This window comes from Monodelphis domestica, chromosome 1 (assembly GCF_027887165.1).
Source record: "Monodelphis domestica isolate mMonDom1 chromosome 1, mMonDom1.pri, whole genome shotgun sequence".
Taxonomy (NCBI): domain Eukaryota; kingdom Metazoa; phylum Chordata; class Mammalia; order Didelphimorphia; family Didelphidae; genus Monodelphis; species Monodelphis domestica.
The window spans coordinates 77940536-77958527 of NC_077227.1; the positions used below are offsets into that span (position 1 = coordinate 77940536).

A 17992-nucleotide genomic window follows, 5' to 3' on the forward strand; every position below is an offset into this window, starting at 1 on the left:
ATACTCTGCCCAGTCAGACATCTGGAGTAGTCTATTCAATCCTGAATACCCTATTTAAGACAATGAGAAGCTGGAGAACAGTTAGAGGAGGGTGACTATAATGATGAAAATATAAGGGGCAGCTAAGTGGCTCAGTGGATAGTCACATGTGTAGTTAGGAGGACTCAGGTTCAAATCTGTCCTCAGACACTGTGTGACCCTGGGCAAGTCATTGAACCCCAAATGCCTAACCCTTATTGCTCTTCTGCCTTAGAACCAACATTTAGTATTGATTCTAAGTCAGAAGATAAGGGTTTTTTGAAAAGAGAATGAGAGAGAATATGAAGATCATCTGAAATCAATTAGAATGTTTAGCTTTGAGAAGAGAAAGTTAAACATAGCTGTCTTCAAACCCTCCAATTAAGGGCTAGCTGACACTAAGAGGTATTGGGCAGATTTTGGTTGCTTGGCCCCAGCGGGTAGAATAAGGAGCATCAAAAAGAAGTTTCAAAGAGGCAAATTTTGGTGAAGCAGCTAAATGATTCAGTGGATTGAGAACCAGACCCAGAGACAGGAGATCATGGGTTCAAATCTGGCCTTAGACTCTTCCTAGCTGGGTGACTTGGAGCAAGTCACCTAGCCATACTTCCATGTGACAAAAATATCAAAGTAAAAAGAGAAGTTCTCTCTCACTCACTCCCAACCTATAGGTTTTCTACCACTCATTAATATAGGAAGCCCACTTCAGCCCTCCAAACCAGTTCTTACCCTCATTCAGAGTTAGGAAGAGGAAATTGAGGCCCAGGCAGGTCAGCAAAGAACACACTGGTGTCTGCCACCTACAACACAGAAAACCTCAATCAGTAAAGATGGTGTTCCATTCTCTCCCATAGAAAAAGGAGGCAAATCCTGTCAGTACCACACAGTCAGCAAGAAGCAGAGGCCACATGAGATGGAAGAGGGATGCTAAATGATGAATAGATAATGAGCAGGCTTTTCCTCTAGGCAAGTAACTGGGTTGTCAGTAAGTAAAGGGGATGAGGAGGATTCTGTAGGAAACAAGTCACATACTAATCCTTTTGATGTGAAGAATGACCAGTTCAGAGGGACAAGAGCAGGGGTGCTTCTTCTGGGGGACTGTGAGTAGATTTCAGAGGTTCCACAAAGTTGGAAGGGGAAAAAAATTACATCTTTCTTTTTAAACACCAGCGCAGACTCTACCAAAGTGCAACTGTAAACATATTCAACCTGTTTTGTTTGATGGCTTCAAAATGTCTACGGATATAATCTATTCAAATGTGGACCACAGGATGCCCCCTGCAATTCAGAATTTCATAATTCTGTGAAGGCAGATTTTATCATCTTCCTGAATCGAAGAGCTCTGGGTAGGTGAATTAGGAGTACCTGGAAACATACCATGAGTTGTATGAATCTCCTTTAGAAAGAAGTTCAGTTTCAGTAAAGGAAAAAAAAAGACTCAGGGGGCAGCTAGGTGGCATAGTAGATTGAGAAGCCAGACCTGAAGTTGGTAGGACCTAAATTCAAATCTGGTCTCAGACAGTTCCTAGCTGTATGACCCTGGGAAAATCACTTAATCCTCATTGTCTAGCCCTTACCATTCTTCTATCTTGGAATTAATAAACAGTCTTGATTACAAGACAGAAGGTCAGGGCTTTTTGTGGGATTTTTTGGTGGTTTGGTTTTTTTGTAAGGGTTAAAAAAAAAAAAGAAAAAGACTCAGAAGAGCAAGAGATTTGCCACATGATCTCTTGCTTGTGAGTAGAGTACTCAGTGCCCAGCAGAGAGAAAGAGTGTGTGAAAAGAAGCTAAGAGATGGCAGATAAAAGCAATAAAAAATATGAAAAGTCAGTTAAGAATGATTAGTCTTACAATGGTCTTTTAAAAAATCATTTATTCTATCTAATTGGATTTTTTCTCATTTTTCCAAATATATAAAGTTAATTCACCTGCCTTTATGTAAATATCCTTTTCTTGGGGGGGAAAAAAGCTTGAGACTCTCCGTAATGTTGTTTCTCTACAAGCTGCACCTGAAATCTGGCCACTGTCTAAGAGTCTAAATCTTTAATCAATCCCCACTAAAGATTGCTAACGGTTAACAAGGGTATAGGAGATAGAAAATAAGAAGACTCTTTGGAACTAACCCTGAAACCCCCAACTTCTTTATGGTGTGAAAAAACACTATACTCCCTCTCAGGTCACCCTGTTGTTAAAGTTTCTTCCATGCTAACTTCCCCCTTTAAAAAGACTTTTGTGGTGACTTGGCTACTACCTACAGGAAAGGCTTTTCACAGAAGAGTGGCCATTTAGGAAACCATAGCCAATTTCACGGATCTGATGTCATGACTACAGACCAAGGTCAAAACCTTTCACCACCAAGTGCTCATTAGTAGCAAAGGAACAAAAGTGCCAAAGAACAAGCTTATCTCTATGTACTCAGACTCCCAAAGGTACAGAAAGCAGACTCCTATAGACTTGGGTGGGTTTTTTTTTTTTTAAACCCAGGATCCATCTTTAAACAATCTCTCCACATCCCCAATTTTATTTCTCTTGGAGGGAGAAAAAAAAGAATCCACTAAAATACATTAATATGCTATGTTGCATACTGCCTCTCCTACTAGACTGTGAGCTCCTTGAGATCAAGGACTGTGTCCTGCATTCCTATGAATGCTCATTACTAAGCACGGTGCCTTGCACATAATATAGGTGCTTAATAAATGCCTCCTGACTAAATGATTTAGACTAAAGCAGGCTACATGGCTTCAGTACCCAGAACAAGGACTGAAATCTAAGCTGTTGTGATATTCAGCCCAGGTTTATGAATGGCCATTGCAACAAAGTATGGAAGCAGAATGTCTAGGAGTCCAGATTCATGAAGATCATACCTGAGCAAGTAGAGGATCCCATCAAATGCATCCTTGAGAGGCTCTAAGTAGACTACAAGTCTCTTATAAAACAGGACCAAGTTGAAGAGGTCAAGCACTGGAGGTTTAGGTGGGGCAGGTGGAGAATCAGGTTGGGCCTCAGGCATGGCAATGAGTGCCCCCTCTGGCCCACACCCCTCTTCTTCTAGTGCCTTCGTCCTTCCTTAAGTCAAAGTGGAAACAGTAGACGCCAAAATGTTAACAAGGGAAGGAGGGGACAAAGAAAAAAGATAGGAGGGAGCAGTTAGGTGGCTTAGTGGATAGAAAACCAGGCCCAGATACTTCCTCATTGCCAGCCCTTACTGACCTCTTCTGCCTTAGAACAAGAAACCAAGACACAGTATTGATTCTAAGATGGAAGATAAGGGTTATTAAAAAAAAAATCTGATGATTCCTCTAGACATTCCATTTTCTACTCACAGATACTGATAGTTTTCTACTCTTACTCCTCTAAAGGATAACCTATTAACTTCCTGAGACTTCTGTCACGACCTCAAACCATAATTCTTCTTTTATGAAGTTCAAAGAGAACTTACTCCCTCAAATCCTTTCTGTAGAGAAGAGCTTAGTCCACCAAATATAGCCCTTTTTCCCCAATTCCAAAATCCCAGATTCCTCCCACAATCCAGCACATCACCTTCCTGACTATCTTAGGGGCTGAATCAGAATAGGTTTAAAAATAGAATTAAAAAATAAAACACTTAACTATAAAAATCCCACCAGTCACTACCAATTGGCTGGGGGTTGGGAGGCAGAACACAACTATACAGCTGGTCCCTCTCCCTTAGGGAGAATATCAAAGTAAAAAGAGCACTGGAAAAGAAGCCCCTGAAGGCTGAGTTCCATCTTGACTGATCAAGAGAATATCAAAAGCTGGAAGGTGTCAGTTTAAAAATCATCTAGTTTAGGCGTCCTTGAACTTGCCTTGATAATATTTTGATAACTAGTTCAACAGAATTGGTTTCTTGTGTAATACTAAGCATTTTATTCTTTCCATTTAAGAACATTTTTCCAGAGCTTCACCAGGCTGCCAGAAGGGGCCCATGCCCTCCCAAAAAATAGTTTAAGAAGTGATCGAATCCAATCCCTTAATAGAGGTTAAATTACTTTTCAAACAAAGGTCACTTGGGTAGCAAACACTAGAGGCAGAATTCAAACCCAGGGCCAGTGACTCCCAATTCAGTGGTCATCCTCAAATATGTTTTAGGAGCCCTTCTACCCTGTGCATCCATTCTTATCAAAAGGCAGACACACCAGATCATCCCTAAGGTCCCGCCGGCGCTATCCCCTAACAATGGCGGGGTCCTTCCTCCACGGATCCCGTGCAGCCTCCCAGGCCCCCAGCCGAGCCGAGCCGAGCACAGGGAGACAAGCGGGGGGAGGGGGAAGAGGGGAAGAGCATGCCCAGACTCTAGGCCCGCCGCAGGTGAGAAGACCGGGATGGCGAAGGAAGGGAAAGAGGACCCTGCCAAGAGCCTGAGCCCCACGTACCCGACCTGCGGGCGGCCGGGACGCCCTGTCTACGATTCTCGAGATCGGGACCGGGACCCGGGTCACACCCGGGTCCGGTGGGGGGCGACCAGGTCAAGTGCACAGCCCCCCACTCCCGGGGCTCAGTATCTTCAGTCCAGCGAAAATCCTGTCATTGCTTCCGGAAACCATTCCGAAACTGGCGTTCACGCAGCGTGCGCCTTGACATCATCACGTAGACACCGCCTCCTCCCCACCCATGGAAGGGAGGCGTGGCCATATAGGGACACGCCTCCCCATATACACAGACCCTTTTTTTCATAACTCCGTACATCTGGAAGCTCCTGGAGGCAATGCGCCTGCGCATGTCTCCCCTAGGGCCCTTGTGTTTCTAAGCAACCTTCCTCTGGTTTGGAGTGACGTCACCAGGACGCCGGACCGGCTCCTTTCTGGTCTCATTTAACATTGGAATCAATGATGGAGGGGTAAGCTCAACACAGAAAAGGGTCCCAGAGGTCTTCTAGTCCCAAATCCTCCCTTTTTACTTGCTTACTGATGTCTTTTAACATCACATTCGCTTCTAAATCTTTTAGACCTCCCCAATTTTGTAACAAAGATTAAAAGTCTTGGGGGGGGGCTAGGGAGGGAAGGGGTGCCTCAGCTAGGTAGTTCAATGGATTGAGAGCCTTGCCTAGAGATGGGAGGTCCTGGATTCAAATATGGCTTCAGACACTTCTGTGTGACCTTGGGTGAGTCACTCAACACCAATTAACTAGCTCTTTTCTCTTCTGCCTTGGAAGCAATACATAGTATTGATTCTAAAATAGGAGGTAAAAGTTTAAAAAAGAAAAAATGTTTGGGAGGGAGGAAGGGAAAGAGGGAAAGGGAGGAGCAGTTTATCAAAACCAACCCACACATCTACAATAACCCATCCCCATAGTCCTTCAATAACTGCAGTCTTTTGGAGAATACTAGTCTGGTTTGAACTCAGGTCTTCCTTACTCCAGTCCCTGAACTCTACCCACTGTACTACCTGCCTGCCCCCCTCAAATAATAACAGCTAGCATATATAAAGCACTTACAGGTTTACTTTACATATAGTATCTCGTGTGATTCTCCCTACAATCCCTTAACAGTACGTTCTTTAGAAATGAAGATTCAGGAAAGTTAAATGACTTGCCCAGCTCAAAAGTGTCTTGAGGACTAGAAGAATTCAAACCTTCCTGAGTCCAAGTCCATCAGGCTCTGATCTAAACCAAGTCAATGCCAGCCCACTCAAAGATTTTGTCTTTTACTCTCTTATTAGAGTTATCATCATGTATTTTGTTTTATGGTGTGTCCCCAGGTATCAGCTCCCCTGTTGCACTGTAAGCTCTGTGCAGACTATCCTATTTATCTTTGTTTCTACCTCATTTTGAGTGGCAGCAGCACACTGGCTGCCTCAAACCTAAAGGCTTCATAAATATTTGTTGAATTGAACATTTGCTGAATTTCACTTCTCCAACAGATGGCAACCTCATCCTTTCAGAAAACTGGGATGTAAGGTAGATTGTGTGTGTGTGTGTGTGTGTGTGTGTGTGTGTGTGTGTGTGTGTGTGTGTGTGTGTGTGATCTAAAGAGAGGACTAAAGATTATATATCATTTGGCTGCCCAATAAGAGGCAGGTCAGTGTAGTAGATACAATCTTGTGGTACACTTTGAATCAGAAGACCCAGGTTCCAGTCCCACCACAAGCACTGACTAGATGTGTAATCAGGGGTAAGTCTCTCAAAGCCTCTGTTTCCTCTTCTGTAAAATGGCATAATACTTACAATACCTTCTTTTCAGGGTTGTTGTAAGAAAAGAGCTTTGTAAACCTTTAAGTCTTACCAAAAAATGAAAACTTTTTTGATGCCATCTAGAAATACTTGTGCAGCATGTACATTTAGATATTTTTAATCTTTGTGTTGGGGGATAGAAGGAATAGAGTGCCAGCCCTAGAGGCAGAAAGACCTAAGTTCAAATCTGACCTCAGATACTTCCTAGCTGTGTGACCCTAGTTGCTTCACCTTGTTTACCTCAATTTCATCACTATAAAATGAGCTAGAGAAGGAAATGGCAAACAGTTAAGAAAACCTCAGATGAAGATTTGGACATGACTGAAACGACTGAACATCAATAATGGTCTTTAAGTCAGTATGGTGTATTTGAATAATGTAAAAATAGACTCGAACTCTGGACTTCAATCCCCACAAGCCCTTGTTCCACTTCCCCAGAATGCTTTGCATTCTCATGTGGGCCGAGATCGAGAAGGGATTTAAGCTGATTGCAAAGGCTTTTGTGTTTCTCTTTTGGACTTCCGTTTTGGAGCAGATGCAGCTCTTCCATGATGTGAGATTATCTTGTCTAGGCCTCTCTGGCCTAGGCATGTGTTTCTTATCCTGTATTTTCTTTAATCCTTAAACTTCAATAAACCTCATAAAATATAATACTCCTTGCAGAGAGAAACTAATTTCTACCTGCCTCAGTCTCCCCTAAATTTTAATCTTTACAGTTGGCGTAACCACTTCGGGAAAACGAAATATCTCAATCTTCTGATTCTTTTCTGATCTTTAGTTAATCTTTAATATCTAGTGCCTAGAAATTTTTTTTTGATCCATGTTTCTCTGGCCGAGGTTTTTTTTACCCCTGCAAAGCTGCTGCTTGTTCCAGCCATTAGCTCCCAGCCCTGCCTGCCTGCCTGCCTGCCTGCCTGCCTGCCTGCCTGCCTGCCTGCCTGCCTGCCTGCCTGCCTGCCTGCCTGCCTGCCGCTGCCATCCGCTCGAACGGCTGCTTCTCCCTGCCTGCAGACCTGTTTGCAGTTTGCGGCTCACCTGCCCACCCCAGCTGGCCGTTCCACTCCTGGCCCTGCTTGTCTGTGCTCTGGCTCCGGCCCTGCACACCCCAGCGGTCTTTCTCTCGCTCACCTGGCCCACCTGATTCAACCAAGATTGCAATCACCTGGTGACCTGCCTGCCCAACAAACTCTAGCCTTGGAGCAGATTCACTCAGCTGGTAACTATTGGCCACATGGGCGGATGGTAGCAGGGGAGAGAGAAAAGGGAGGAGAATAAACAGACCTTTTCAAGCGGGAACTTAAAAAGCAATGGGCTGTTTAAAAGAATACCTTTTGACTGTTCTGGTCATTTCATTGATTTCACCTGTGTGCCAGAAGAAAGATTCAGCCCAAAGATTCAACTTTAACTTTGGGGAGGCAAATGGGTGGCTCAGCGAACTGAGAGCCAGACCTAAAGACATGCGGTCCTGGGTTAAAATCTGGCCTCAGATACTTCCCAGCTGTGGGGCCCTTAGCAGATCCCTTAAACCCCATTGCCTAGCCCTTACCACTCTGCCTTCTGACAATAGGCATCTAAATGGATAATTAAAAACAACAAACAAAAAACAAGGAACTTTAAAGACTGGAGGTTGTATATTCTAAGGTATTCCAGACTCCAATGGTTTATACAAATCTCTGTATTTCTAAGGTTTAACTTTGTGATTTTTAAATTCATATATTACTGGATTCAATATTATTCTGTTATACTGTTCATTTTAATGTACTGAGTTAACTACTTTAAAATTCTGTTGTTTTTCCCCTATAACTATTGAACAAATATTATTGAATAAGCCCATATATGAAAAAAACAGTTTTTCTATTTTTGCCTTTGTAAATTGTCACATAGAGGATAGATGGACTTCAGAACTGGTTACAATTGTATAACAACCTTTGGAAGATTTAATGTGCTAAATATCTCAACTGATTTTAAGGGTTTTTTAAATATGATTTTTGTAATTTTTTTTAACAATCTCTGGTCATTTTTGCCTGCCCCTACCACGAGGTAAGGCCCATTACAGTAGCTGAAGTGAAATACATTTTATAACCCCCAACCTTCCCGCATTTCTAAATATGTGAATGGAAGTTGGGGCAGTTAATCTCAGGGCATTTGTACCCCTAAAAAGCCTCCAAAAAAGGAGCATCCCTTTATTTATACTCTTCAGCTCACTATTTTACTTCTACCAGAATGAGATTTCTTGATTATGTTCTTAACTCAAGATGAGTTTTACTTTGTTTAAAAATATGTTTATTACCAAAGTTGAAAGATTGCTACGTTTGTAAAAAAAAAAAAAATTTGACAGATGTCCATCAATTCATAGTTTTTTTTAAATGCCATACAGCAACTTATGTGAAATATGATAGTGTGTTTGTTTGCTATTATAATTAATTGGGCTATTGAGAAGTTTGGGGATATTGATATCTACATATTTGTAATACTGTTCAATTCATTTGTCATACTCACAGTAGAGCATGGCCAGACATGAAGAGGAAATAGATCTCATTTTTGGTGAGAAAGCCTTGTAATCTTTATTTTCTTAGCTGACACAGAGTGTCAATGATTATAAGCTACATTTTTGAATTTTTTAAAGCTCTTTTATTATTATATTTTTCTTGCATGTGCAATATACTTTTTCAGTTTTTTTCTCTCTTTTTTATATTTGAAGCACATGTCACCAGGATTAAGATTTTCTTTAACCTTTTGATTTTTCAGTACTACAAGTTTAAGATACATTTGCCAATGCATACCCCAAAAAAAGCTTGTGACTATAAAAACAATGCCACTAATTATTTAAATAAATTATGGGACTTTGCTTAATGATTCTGTCTGATTCCAGGACAAGATATACACACAAGAGCCATTGCACAGAGCCAAAGAAAAGCTAATCCAGGATGGATTGATGCACTTCTAGGCCAATACAAAGATCTTGAACCTAGTGTGAAGACTCAAGGTTACTGTGTTTAACATTGTTAGACATAGGCTTTCCTTGTGTCCACACTCACTCTGAAAATACTCACAGACGAGTATCCCCGAAACCTTGGCTCCTATAATCTGGTCCCCTTTTCTGCCTCTCATAGTGTGGTACCTTTCTGTGGTCCTGGCTACTTACTGAGTAAATGCATCATTGCTTAGATCATTTTGATTGGGCCCTGATAGAAGGACCTGTTATAGATTTATTTTTCTTTTACTTGGAATTTTTACACATAAAACTTTGATAGTCTATATTTTCATCCAGAAATTTTTCTTTTTTTATTTGGATTTTTCTGATATCTTTTTAATATCTCTTGCCAATTGATTCATATACCTCATACCTCAGCCATGCATCCCTAAGTGATCCTGTTTTTTTAATCACCCTCTTAATGGGAGAATGTAAGAAATATTATTATTTTAAATTGCAAAGTTTAAATTCCTTTTGAGAAGAATTTTAGGTAAAGAAGATGCTACCTCTCTGAATCCAGAAACTGAACTGTTGGAGAAGATACCATGAAGAAGCCTCCAAACCAGACAGCTGCACAAAAATTGAACTTTGGGTGTGGTTGATTGAACATTTATTTGTATGAATACTTTCATGCCAAAGGGGACTGCCCCCTAACCGGCTTTTTGTCAATGCGTTCAGCAATTATTGGTTTTGTTTTTTTTTCTCTTATCCTTATCTTATTATATTAAATTACTGTAATGTTTAAGTTGATTATGTTTTCATGATCCTTTTTGGTGAAACTTGTCTCCCCAATAACGATCAAATGGTGGAATGTAAAAATAGACTCGAACTCTGGACTTCAATCCCCACAAGCCCTTGCTCCACTTCCCCAGAATGCTTTGTATTCTCACGTGGGCTGAGATCGAGAAGGGATTTAAGCTGATTGCAAAGGCTTTTGTGTCTCTCTTTTGGACTTCCGTTTTGGAGCAGACACGGCTCTTCCATGATGTGAGATTATCTTATCTAGGCCTCTCTGGCCTAGATAAGGCCTCTCTGGTTTCTTATCCTGTATTTTCTTTAATCCTTAATCTTCAATAAACCTCATAAAATATAATACTCCTTGCAGAGAGAAACTAATTTCTACCTGCCTCAGTCTCCCCTAAATTTTAATCTTTACAATAATCACAGGATCTTATGAGTCAAAGGTCCAAGGTTTAAATCCTGGCTCTGATAGTGACTGACTACCTGTGTGACCTTAGTGTAGATAGTTACCCTCTCTGGGAATTAGTTTCCTCATCTATAAAGAGAGGGGGTTACTATATTCCCTTCCAGCTCTAAAATCCTATAATTATATTGTTATAAAGATTTTTCCCCACTTTGTTGCTTCCCTTCTCATTCTGGTTGCATTGATTTTGTTTGTACAAAGGCTTTTTAATTTAATGTAACAAAATTAATTTATTTTACATGTTATAATTTTTTCTAACTCTTTAAATCCTATAATTATAAAGAGGCAAGGAAATGAGGATTAAATCAGAAGTTGTTCAGTTGTTTTTCAGTTATGTCCAACTCTCTGTGACCCCATTTAAAGTTTTCTTGGCAAAGATACTAGAGTGGTATGTCATTTCCTTCTCCAGCTTATTATACAGATAAGGAACTGAGGGAAACAAGGTTAAGTGACTTGCCCAAGATCACACATCCAGAAAATGTCTGAGGTCAGATTTGAACTCTGAATGATGACCTGACTCCATGCCTGGTACTCCCTCCTTCCACTGCACTACCAGGCAGGACCAGGTTTCAAATCTTAGCTGCTATTTACTATGTCTGTGACTTTGGGCAAGTCATTCAACCACTATAGGCCTTAATTTCCTCATCTGTAAAATAAAGCATTGGTCTAGATGACTTCTAAGGTCTCTCCTAGCTCTAAATCTATGATTCTAATAAATCACATTTACATAGCACTTTACCACCACTCCTGCAGCCATATAAAGGTGTTCCATACACGCTTTTGCCTTGGGGAAATCACTATTCGTGCAAAATGTGCCACTGTAATGGATAGGCATCATAGATATAGAGTCAGGAAATTAATATCCCCAGTTACATTTTTCTGCCTCAGGTCTTGCTTCAGGGAAATGACTATTCATCAATGACAGGGGAGTTAAATGGTTCAGAAAGCAAGGCAATGGAAATCCATGTAGGGAGAGGCGTTTTCATCTCATCAATGAAGACCCAGATTTGTCTCCCAGAGAGAGTTAACAGTCAGTTTAGGGGGGAGAGCTGGAGAATGGAGCACATGAGCATAAGTACTACTGTACATCCCTGACTGTACTTGAATGCCAAGAAGGCAGGCATCCTAGGACACCCTGCCACCCAATGGAGATAGCCAGAGGCTGGTCAACTTTTATCCCACCATAAAACTCCAAAGCAAGGATTCTGCATCTTTTTTGTATCAAAGGTCCCTTTGGCATCTGGGGGAATCTACGAGTCCCTTCTCAGGCCATCTTTTTTTTTAATTCATGATTGAAGGAAATGCTAGATTTCAGCTCCAAATTAGTGAACATAAAGATGTAATTTTTTTCCTTATGTCCATGATCTGCCAGAAATCTACCCAAAGGCCCCTTCTGTGGAGCCCAGTTAAGAACCCCTCCCCTAAAATAGGAGAGAACAGGCTGCCAACTCCTATAGTTTGAGGTACAGGAAGCATACACAATTGTAAAGAAAGGGTGAATATGTCTTGGGCTGGTCCAGTAGCAAGGACAAGAGGTGTCCAAATGTCAAACCTTCCATTTGTTCACCAATGTAGGGGATGGAAGAAAGACTGAATTTTTAAAAAAATGTCCCTTTCTTCTCTTGTCCTCTCTCTTCTCTCTCCCTGAGGATGATGGGACAATGAGATTCATTCCCAGGAATGCTTATTCTGAGAAGCAGAACAACAAAAGAAATGCAGAAGCTTGCCCTGGCCTGGTTTTCTGTACTAAAACCCCAAACAAGTATCCACACGCAAATGTGCATATGTGAGCCATACAGACTGTTTTTAAACTTTCCCAGAGAAGTTACATAAGATTTACTCGGTGACCAATAATAACAACCAACATTGAGAGAGACTTCTAAAATTTGAAAAGTGCTTTACAAATATCATATTATTAGGGAGCAGCTAGGTGAGTCAGGGCATTGAGAATCAGACCTAGATGCAGGGTTTAAATCCGACCTCAGACACTTCCTAGTTGTGTGACCCTGGACAAGTCACTTCACTCCCATTGCCTAATCCTTACCAGTCTTCTGCCTTAAAACCGATACACAGTATTGATTCTAAGATGAACGGTAAGAGTTTAGAAAATAAAACTAAAAACAAATATCATCTCATTAGAGTCTCATAACAACCTTGGAAAGTAGGTGTTATTATTATCCCCATTTTATAGATGAGTAAACTGAGACCAACAGAGGTTAGGTAACTTGCCTGAATTAACATCGCTAGGAAATGTCCCAAACTGGATTTGAACTGAGCCTTCCTAACACCATGCTCAGCATTCTATCCACTGTATCCATTTTTTTATCTGCCTCTAGGATAGTTAACTAGATCTATTTTGAAAAGAAGGAGGATGACAAAAACAATGACAACAATAACAAAAACAATAACAAACAACTGACCTTCTATGACATTCTATTGGGAGAATTGAATCAAACTAACTGTGACAGTCTCTCTATAAATAAGACCAGAAGATAAAAGGAGGTCACACTTAAATGGAAGGGTGCCCTCACAAGTACTCCTTGAAGAGATGAATAAAGTTGTTGATAGAGTCAATTTTATTGAATGGGCAAAGGGCACAAGAAACATCATTTCATAGGAAATTTCCGCATCTTATTGTACATTACTTAAAGATCACCATGAAAATATTTGTAGCTTATGTACCAGCATCTCTTGAAAGGAATGAGGAGGCAAAGAAATTCGTGAAAAACTATAGATAAAAAACCCTCTAGAGTAAATCAACATATAGAGAAAAACAGCATGGCATAGTGGGTAAAGGTTGGCGTTGGAGTGAGGGAGCCTTGTGTTCGTTTTGTATATGACTTTTTTTTTTTTTGAGACTAGGACTCTCTCTATTCCCCAGGCTAGAAATGCCATTTTGCCATTTGCCAAGCTCTTCCCTACTGAAGACCAACAGGGAAGTTTTGATCCATTCAGTTTCTGACCTAAAGGCAGCCTGGCACCTTTCATCTCACTGTCCTTAGGTAAGAGGGGAATATCTACCCCAAGCATGTGAAGACATCCCGCTGCAGAAGGGGAGCATGAGAACAATTTTCCCAACAATCTTGAAAGTGGCTAAAGCAGGCACTGAGGAGTTCTTAGAACTTGTGGAGTTCTTAGAACTTAGAACATCAAATATGCCAAAATTATCCACTACATCCTGGGCTATTGCCAGTCACCCTGACTTCTGTCTCTGCCACTGGACTTGTGTGACTCTGGAAGAGAGAATGAGGCTGACAACTGTGCAACTTTACCTCACTTCAATTCCCAAATAAGTCAAGGCATCACCCCATGATGTCATTGGTTCTTGTTGAAAATGAAAGACAACACCTTTCATAGGGTCTCTCTATTGGTGCTGGACTAATTGGTGGAAACCCACTTAACTTTTACCCTACTACAGCTCAGAACTCTAGAGTTCAAGGATCTTCCTCAGAGTAGATCTACTCATTTGTTTTTTTTAACCATTACCTTCTGCCTTCAAATCAGTACTATGTATTGGTTCTGAGACAGAAGAGTGGTAAGGGCTAAGCAATGAAGGTTAAGTGACTTGCCCAGGGTCACACAGCTAAGAAGTGCTTGAGGCCACATCTGAACCTAGGCCTGGCTCTCAATCCAGCTATCCCCCAGTACTGCTCTTCCAAAAGAATCAGGACTACAGACTACAGATATATATCTGCGTGTACCACCACACCCAGCATATCTGACTCCTGTTGGCTATGGAAATCTTAGCAAGATACTTCTGCTGCACTGGGCTATAGTTTTTTTAAGTTATTTTAAGACTATAAATTACAAATTAATCCCTGACCAGCCTCACAGAAGGCAATGTCCATGCTAGGAAGAAATATAAGGATGAAATCACAGGTTCAAACCAAAATAACCTTTTATATGTGCTTACTTTAATACAAAGACTAGCATGCACACACACACACATGCACACACACACACACACACACACAGAATATGTTGGAGAATATGGCTCAGGAGTAATGAACAAGAAGGCTCAGAAGCTTATACCACACAGAAATATCATACCTAGAGATACCAGAGATCTGGTGAACAAGCGTTGAGTAAAAGAGATGATGAAAGAATTCTTGCTGCTGCTTTGCTGGGGTCTCTATGGCACTGACTACATCCTGACTACTGAGGGGCATCCAGGTCAAGTTGCTGAGAATAAATCCCAAATATCCACATAAAAATACATATCATGAATGCTTTCTTTTTTTAATTGACAATTTTTAATTTGGAATATTTTTCCATGCTTACATGATTCATGTTCTTTCCCTCCTCCCACAGCCGATACACAATTCCACTAGGTTTACATGTATCATTGATCAAAGATCTATTTCCTTATTTTTGATATTTGCGCCAGGGTGATCATTTAGAGTCTACATCCCCAGTCATATCCCCTTCAACCCATGTGATCAAGCAGTTGTTTTTCTTCTGTGTTTCTGCTCCCACAGTTCTTCCTCTGGATGTGGATAGCATCTTTCTCATCAGTCCTTCAGAATTGTCCTGGATCATTGCACTGCTGCTAGTAGAGCAGTCCATTACATTTGATTGTGCCTCTGTGTACAATGTTCTGGTTCTGCTCCTTTCACTCTGCATCAATTCCTGTAGGATGTTCCAATTCACATTGAATTCCTCCAGTTCATTATTTCTTTGAGCACAGTAATATTCCATCACCAACACGAATGCTTTCTTTTAGAGAAAAGTCAGAAGAATCTCGATGTAATGAGCAAGAAATGAAATTTATTATATTTTAATAGACTGGAAGCAACTCTTGATTGATTTGAGAATTATTCCTGAATCAATAGTTTTCTTATAGTCAGACCACCTATTTGGTTAAGCAATAATAATAATATTTGTGCAATAAATATGCATATTTATAATAACAATAATAACCAGCATTTATATAATTGATTCAAACTATGTAAGGTATACATGTGTTTGTGTGTATAATCTTATTCAATCCTCCCAAAAAGTTTGTATCATTCTTATGAGGTCTATGCAAACTAATGAAGGTTTGTAAAACTCTTTATATATTATGTCATTTCCTAAGCCCCACACTTTAGTCACCAAAAATGAGAGAATGATGAAAACAATAAAAATAAAATGAGAGAAAGATGGCGTGTAATTAAACAACTCCAACTTGACCTATTTAAACAAGCTATTGGTGCCAAAGAAGAGAAAAGAAAAAGCAATAAACAACAGATGGAGGAATGGGCATTAATACAGATTGTAAACATTTCCTTCAAAAGTCTAACCAAAGTAAATCAATTGCCATGATGGGAAATAAAAAAGAGCCTAGGAACAGTCATCCAAGAAACAACAGATCTCCATGCCAAGCAGGGAGATACTGTAGCCAAGGGCAACATCAGTTTAAAATAAACTCATTTGTAAAAATCTTACGAGGAAAATGGTGGAAGATTATAAGAAATATCACCTCATAAAGCAGTGGAATGCATTTGAAGGGAAAAGAAATTTGAAAGAAAGCACAGCAAAATGGACGAAGGACAACAAACAGATGAAAAATGGAGATCTGTAAAGATTTTTATAATCAACTCTTTTCCTCAGCAAGAACAATGGAGCCACAACATGAAGTCTTTAACAACCCCATCTGGGATATACTGCCCAAGGAAATGGAAATGGCACCAAAGAAACCAAAGATGGAGAAAGTAACTGAACTAAACCTCATGAGGCCTGGGTTGGATTGGTCACTGAGGGATATCAAAGTTGGAAGAAAAACTAAAATTTTATTATTGCCTCCCCCTGCCCCCCTCAAAAAAAGTGACCAAGAGAATATCAGTAACTACTGACTCGTGCAATCCCTTTCCTGTCTCCAGCCAATTTTTTAAATAAACCCTTACTTTCTGTCCTAGTGACAATTCTAGGTCAGAAGAGTAAGGATTAGGTTATTGGGGTTAAGTGACTTGCCCAGGGTCACACAGCTGGGAAGTATCTGAGGCTAGATTTGAACCCAGGTCTTCTCAATTCCAAGCCTGGTACTCTATGCACTGTATCTAGTTGTCCCTCTACCCAATTTTTATGAGAGTAATCTTCACCTATATTGAGGACATCATTGATGAAGTCCTGAGAAGTTAAGAAGCAGAACACTAACAATATTTAATAGCAGAACACATCTTTAAAAGCATATGATTGACAGGAAATAGGAGAGACCATAAGATACCACTGTACTTATTGTTTTTAGACTATAAAAAAGCATTTAATTCTACAGAGAAGTTCTCCTTTGTCCAGAAGTTTCTCATGCATATGTTAAAATCTTAAGAGATAAAATTGATGGCCAGTACCATAAAGGAGAGCCAACCACAGAGAATCCAAATGGAAAAGGAATCCCTACAGATGGCTTCAGTTCTCCCTTGTGCCTATTTGAAGATGACATTGTGCTAACTGCACCAAGCCTGGCCATAAGACAAAGCATCCTTCAAATGGAGAACCATGATCACTTAAGAAAATTCAGCCTGACTAGCCACATAGGAAAATCCAAGCGGATGGGAAAATGCCTAATATCCAGACTATTTTAAAATCCTGCATGGGTGTTTAGTGTGTTGTTGTTGTTTAGTTCTGTTCAACTGTTCATGACACCATTTGGGGTTTTCTTGGCAAAGACACCAATCTGTCTACCCACTCTACCCCTTTGCTGCCCCAAGTCAAAGATACTGGAGTAGTTTGCCATTTTCTTCAGCTTGTTCTACCAATAAGGAAACTGAGTCAAACAGGATTAAATGACTTGCCCAAGGTCACAAAAGCTAATAAAGATTTGAATTCAGGTCTTCTTGACTCCAGGCCCAGCACTCTATATATACACTGCCACCTAGCTGCCTTCTCTAAAAGTGACTAAATAATGAGTCAAAACCAGTCAAGATTCAAATTCAGGAATCCTATTTCCAGGCTAAAGTTTCTAACTCAAAGTTAATGGCAAAGCTAGAACTCTTGATTCCAAGCCAATGTTCATACTCCCTCCTCAGTGAGCCCATTTAACTGAAGTAAGGTATTATCATTTAATGTGGAGAAGAAACTAATTCAAAGAGCACCATTTATTGTGGTTTTTAAAAAAAGTATGTTAATTGTCTACACGTGTGGCTTTTGATTATGTCTTAAGTGTAAATATTCCAGAAAATGGCTTGGGTTGTTATTATTATCATTCCAAGTGACCCAAGTCAATAAAATAGCATTAATAACTTCACATGGAGTGAAAGGGGTGGGAATGAGGGAATAAAGGTCCTAGTTTAGCCATCTGGTTGGATAATAATGACATTTGAGATTCCTTCTAAAACTAATAGTCTGTGATTCTAAAAGAATTAGTTTTAATTTTTAAAAAGATGAAAACAAAAAAGGTAACCTAGTATTTGTAGTCAGGAAATATTGGATTCAAATTCTAGCTCATATATAACCTCAAACAAACAATTTTGTTTGAGTGTAGGTTTTGCCATCTATAAAATGGAAATAATAGTACTTGTGATATTTTTATAAAAGAGAATTATTTTATTTGTATTCCCTACTTTATAATGTTATTGTGAGGATTGTACTTTATAAACTCTAAAATATTCTCCTGTTTCTCCTTTTGCAT

General features: G+C 40.0%; 1 protein-coding gene across 8 annotated transcripts in view; it reads right to left on the reverse strand.

Moving 5' to 3' along the window:
- ZFYVE27 (zinc finger FYVE-type containing 27) overlaps positions 1-4619 on the reverse strand; it is a 29804-nt gene extending 25185 nt beyond the window's left edge. For 2 of the 8 annotated variants that reach the window (XM_007478682.3, XM_007478681.3), the window contains exons 1-3: positions 4413-4618; positions 2883-3084; positions 748-818 (exon numbers count right to left, since the gene is read on the reverse strand). In XM_007478682.3, the coding sequence (XP_007478744.1) occupies positions 748-818; positions 2883-3028 (217 nt within the window). In that variant the 5' untranslated portion in view covers positions 3029-3084; positions 4413-4618. Of the gene's footprint in view, positions 1-747; positions 819-2882; positions 3085-4412 lie in introns of those variants that run through there. The other 6 variants (XM_056801323.1, XM_056801317.1, XM_056801328.1 and 3 more) reach the window with 6 other exon arrangements.
- Positions 4620-17992: the final 13373 nt, after the last annotated feature.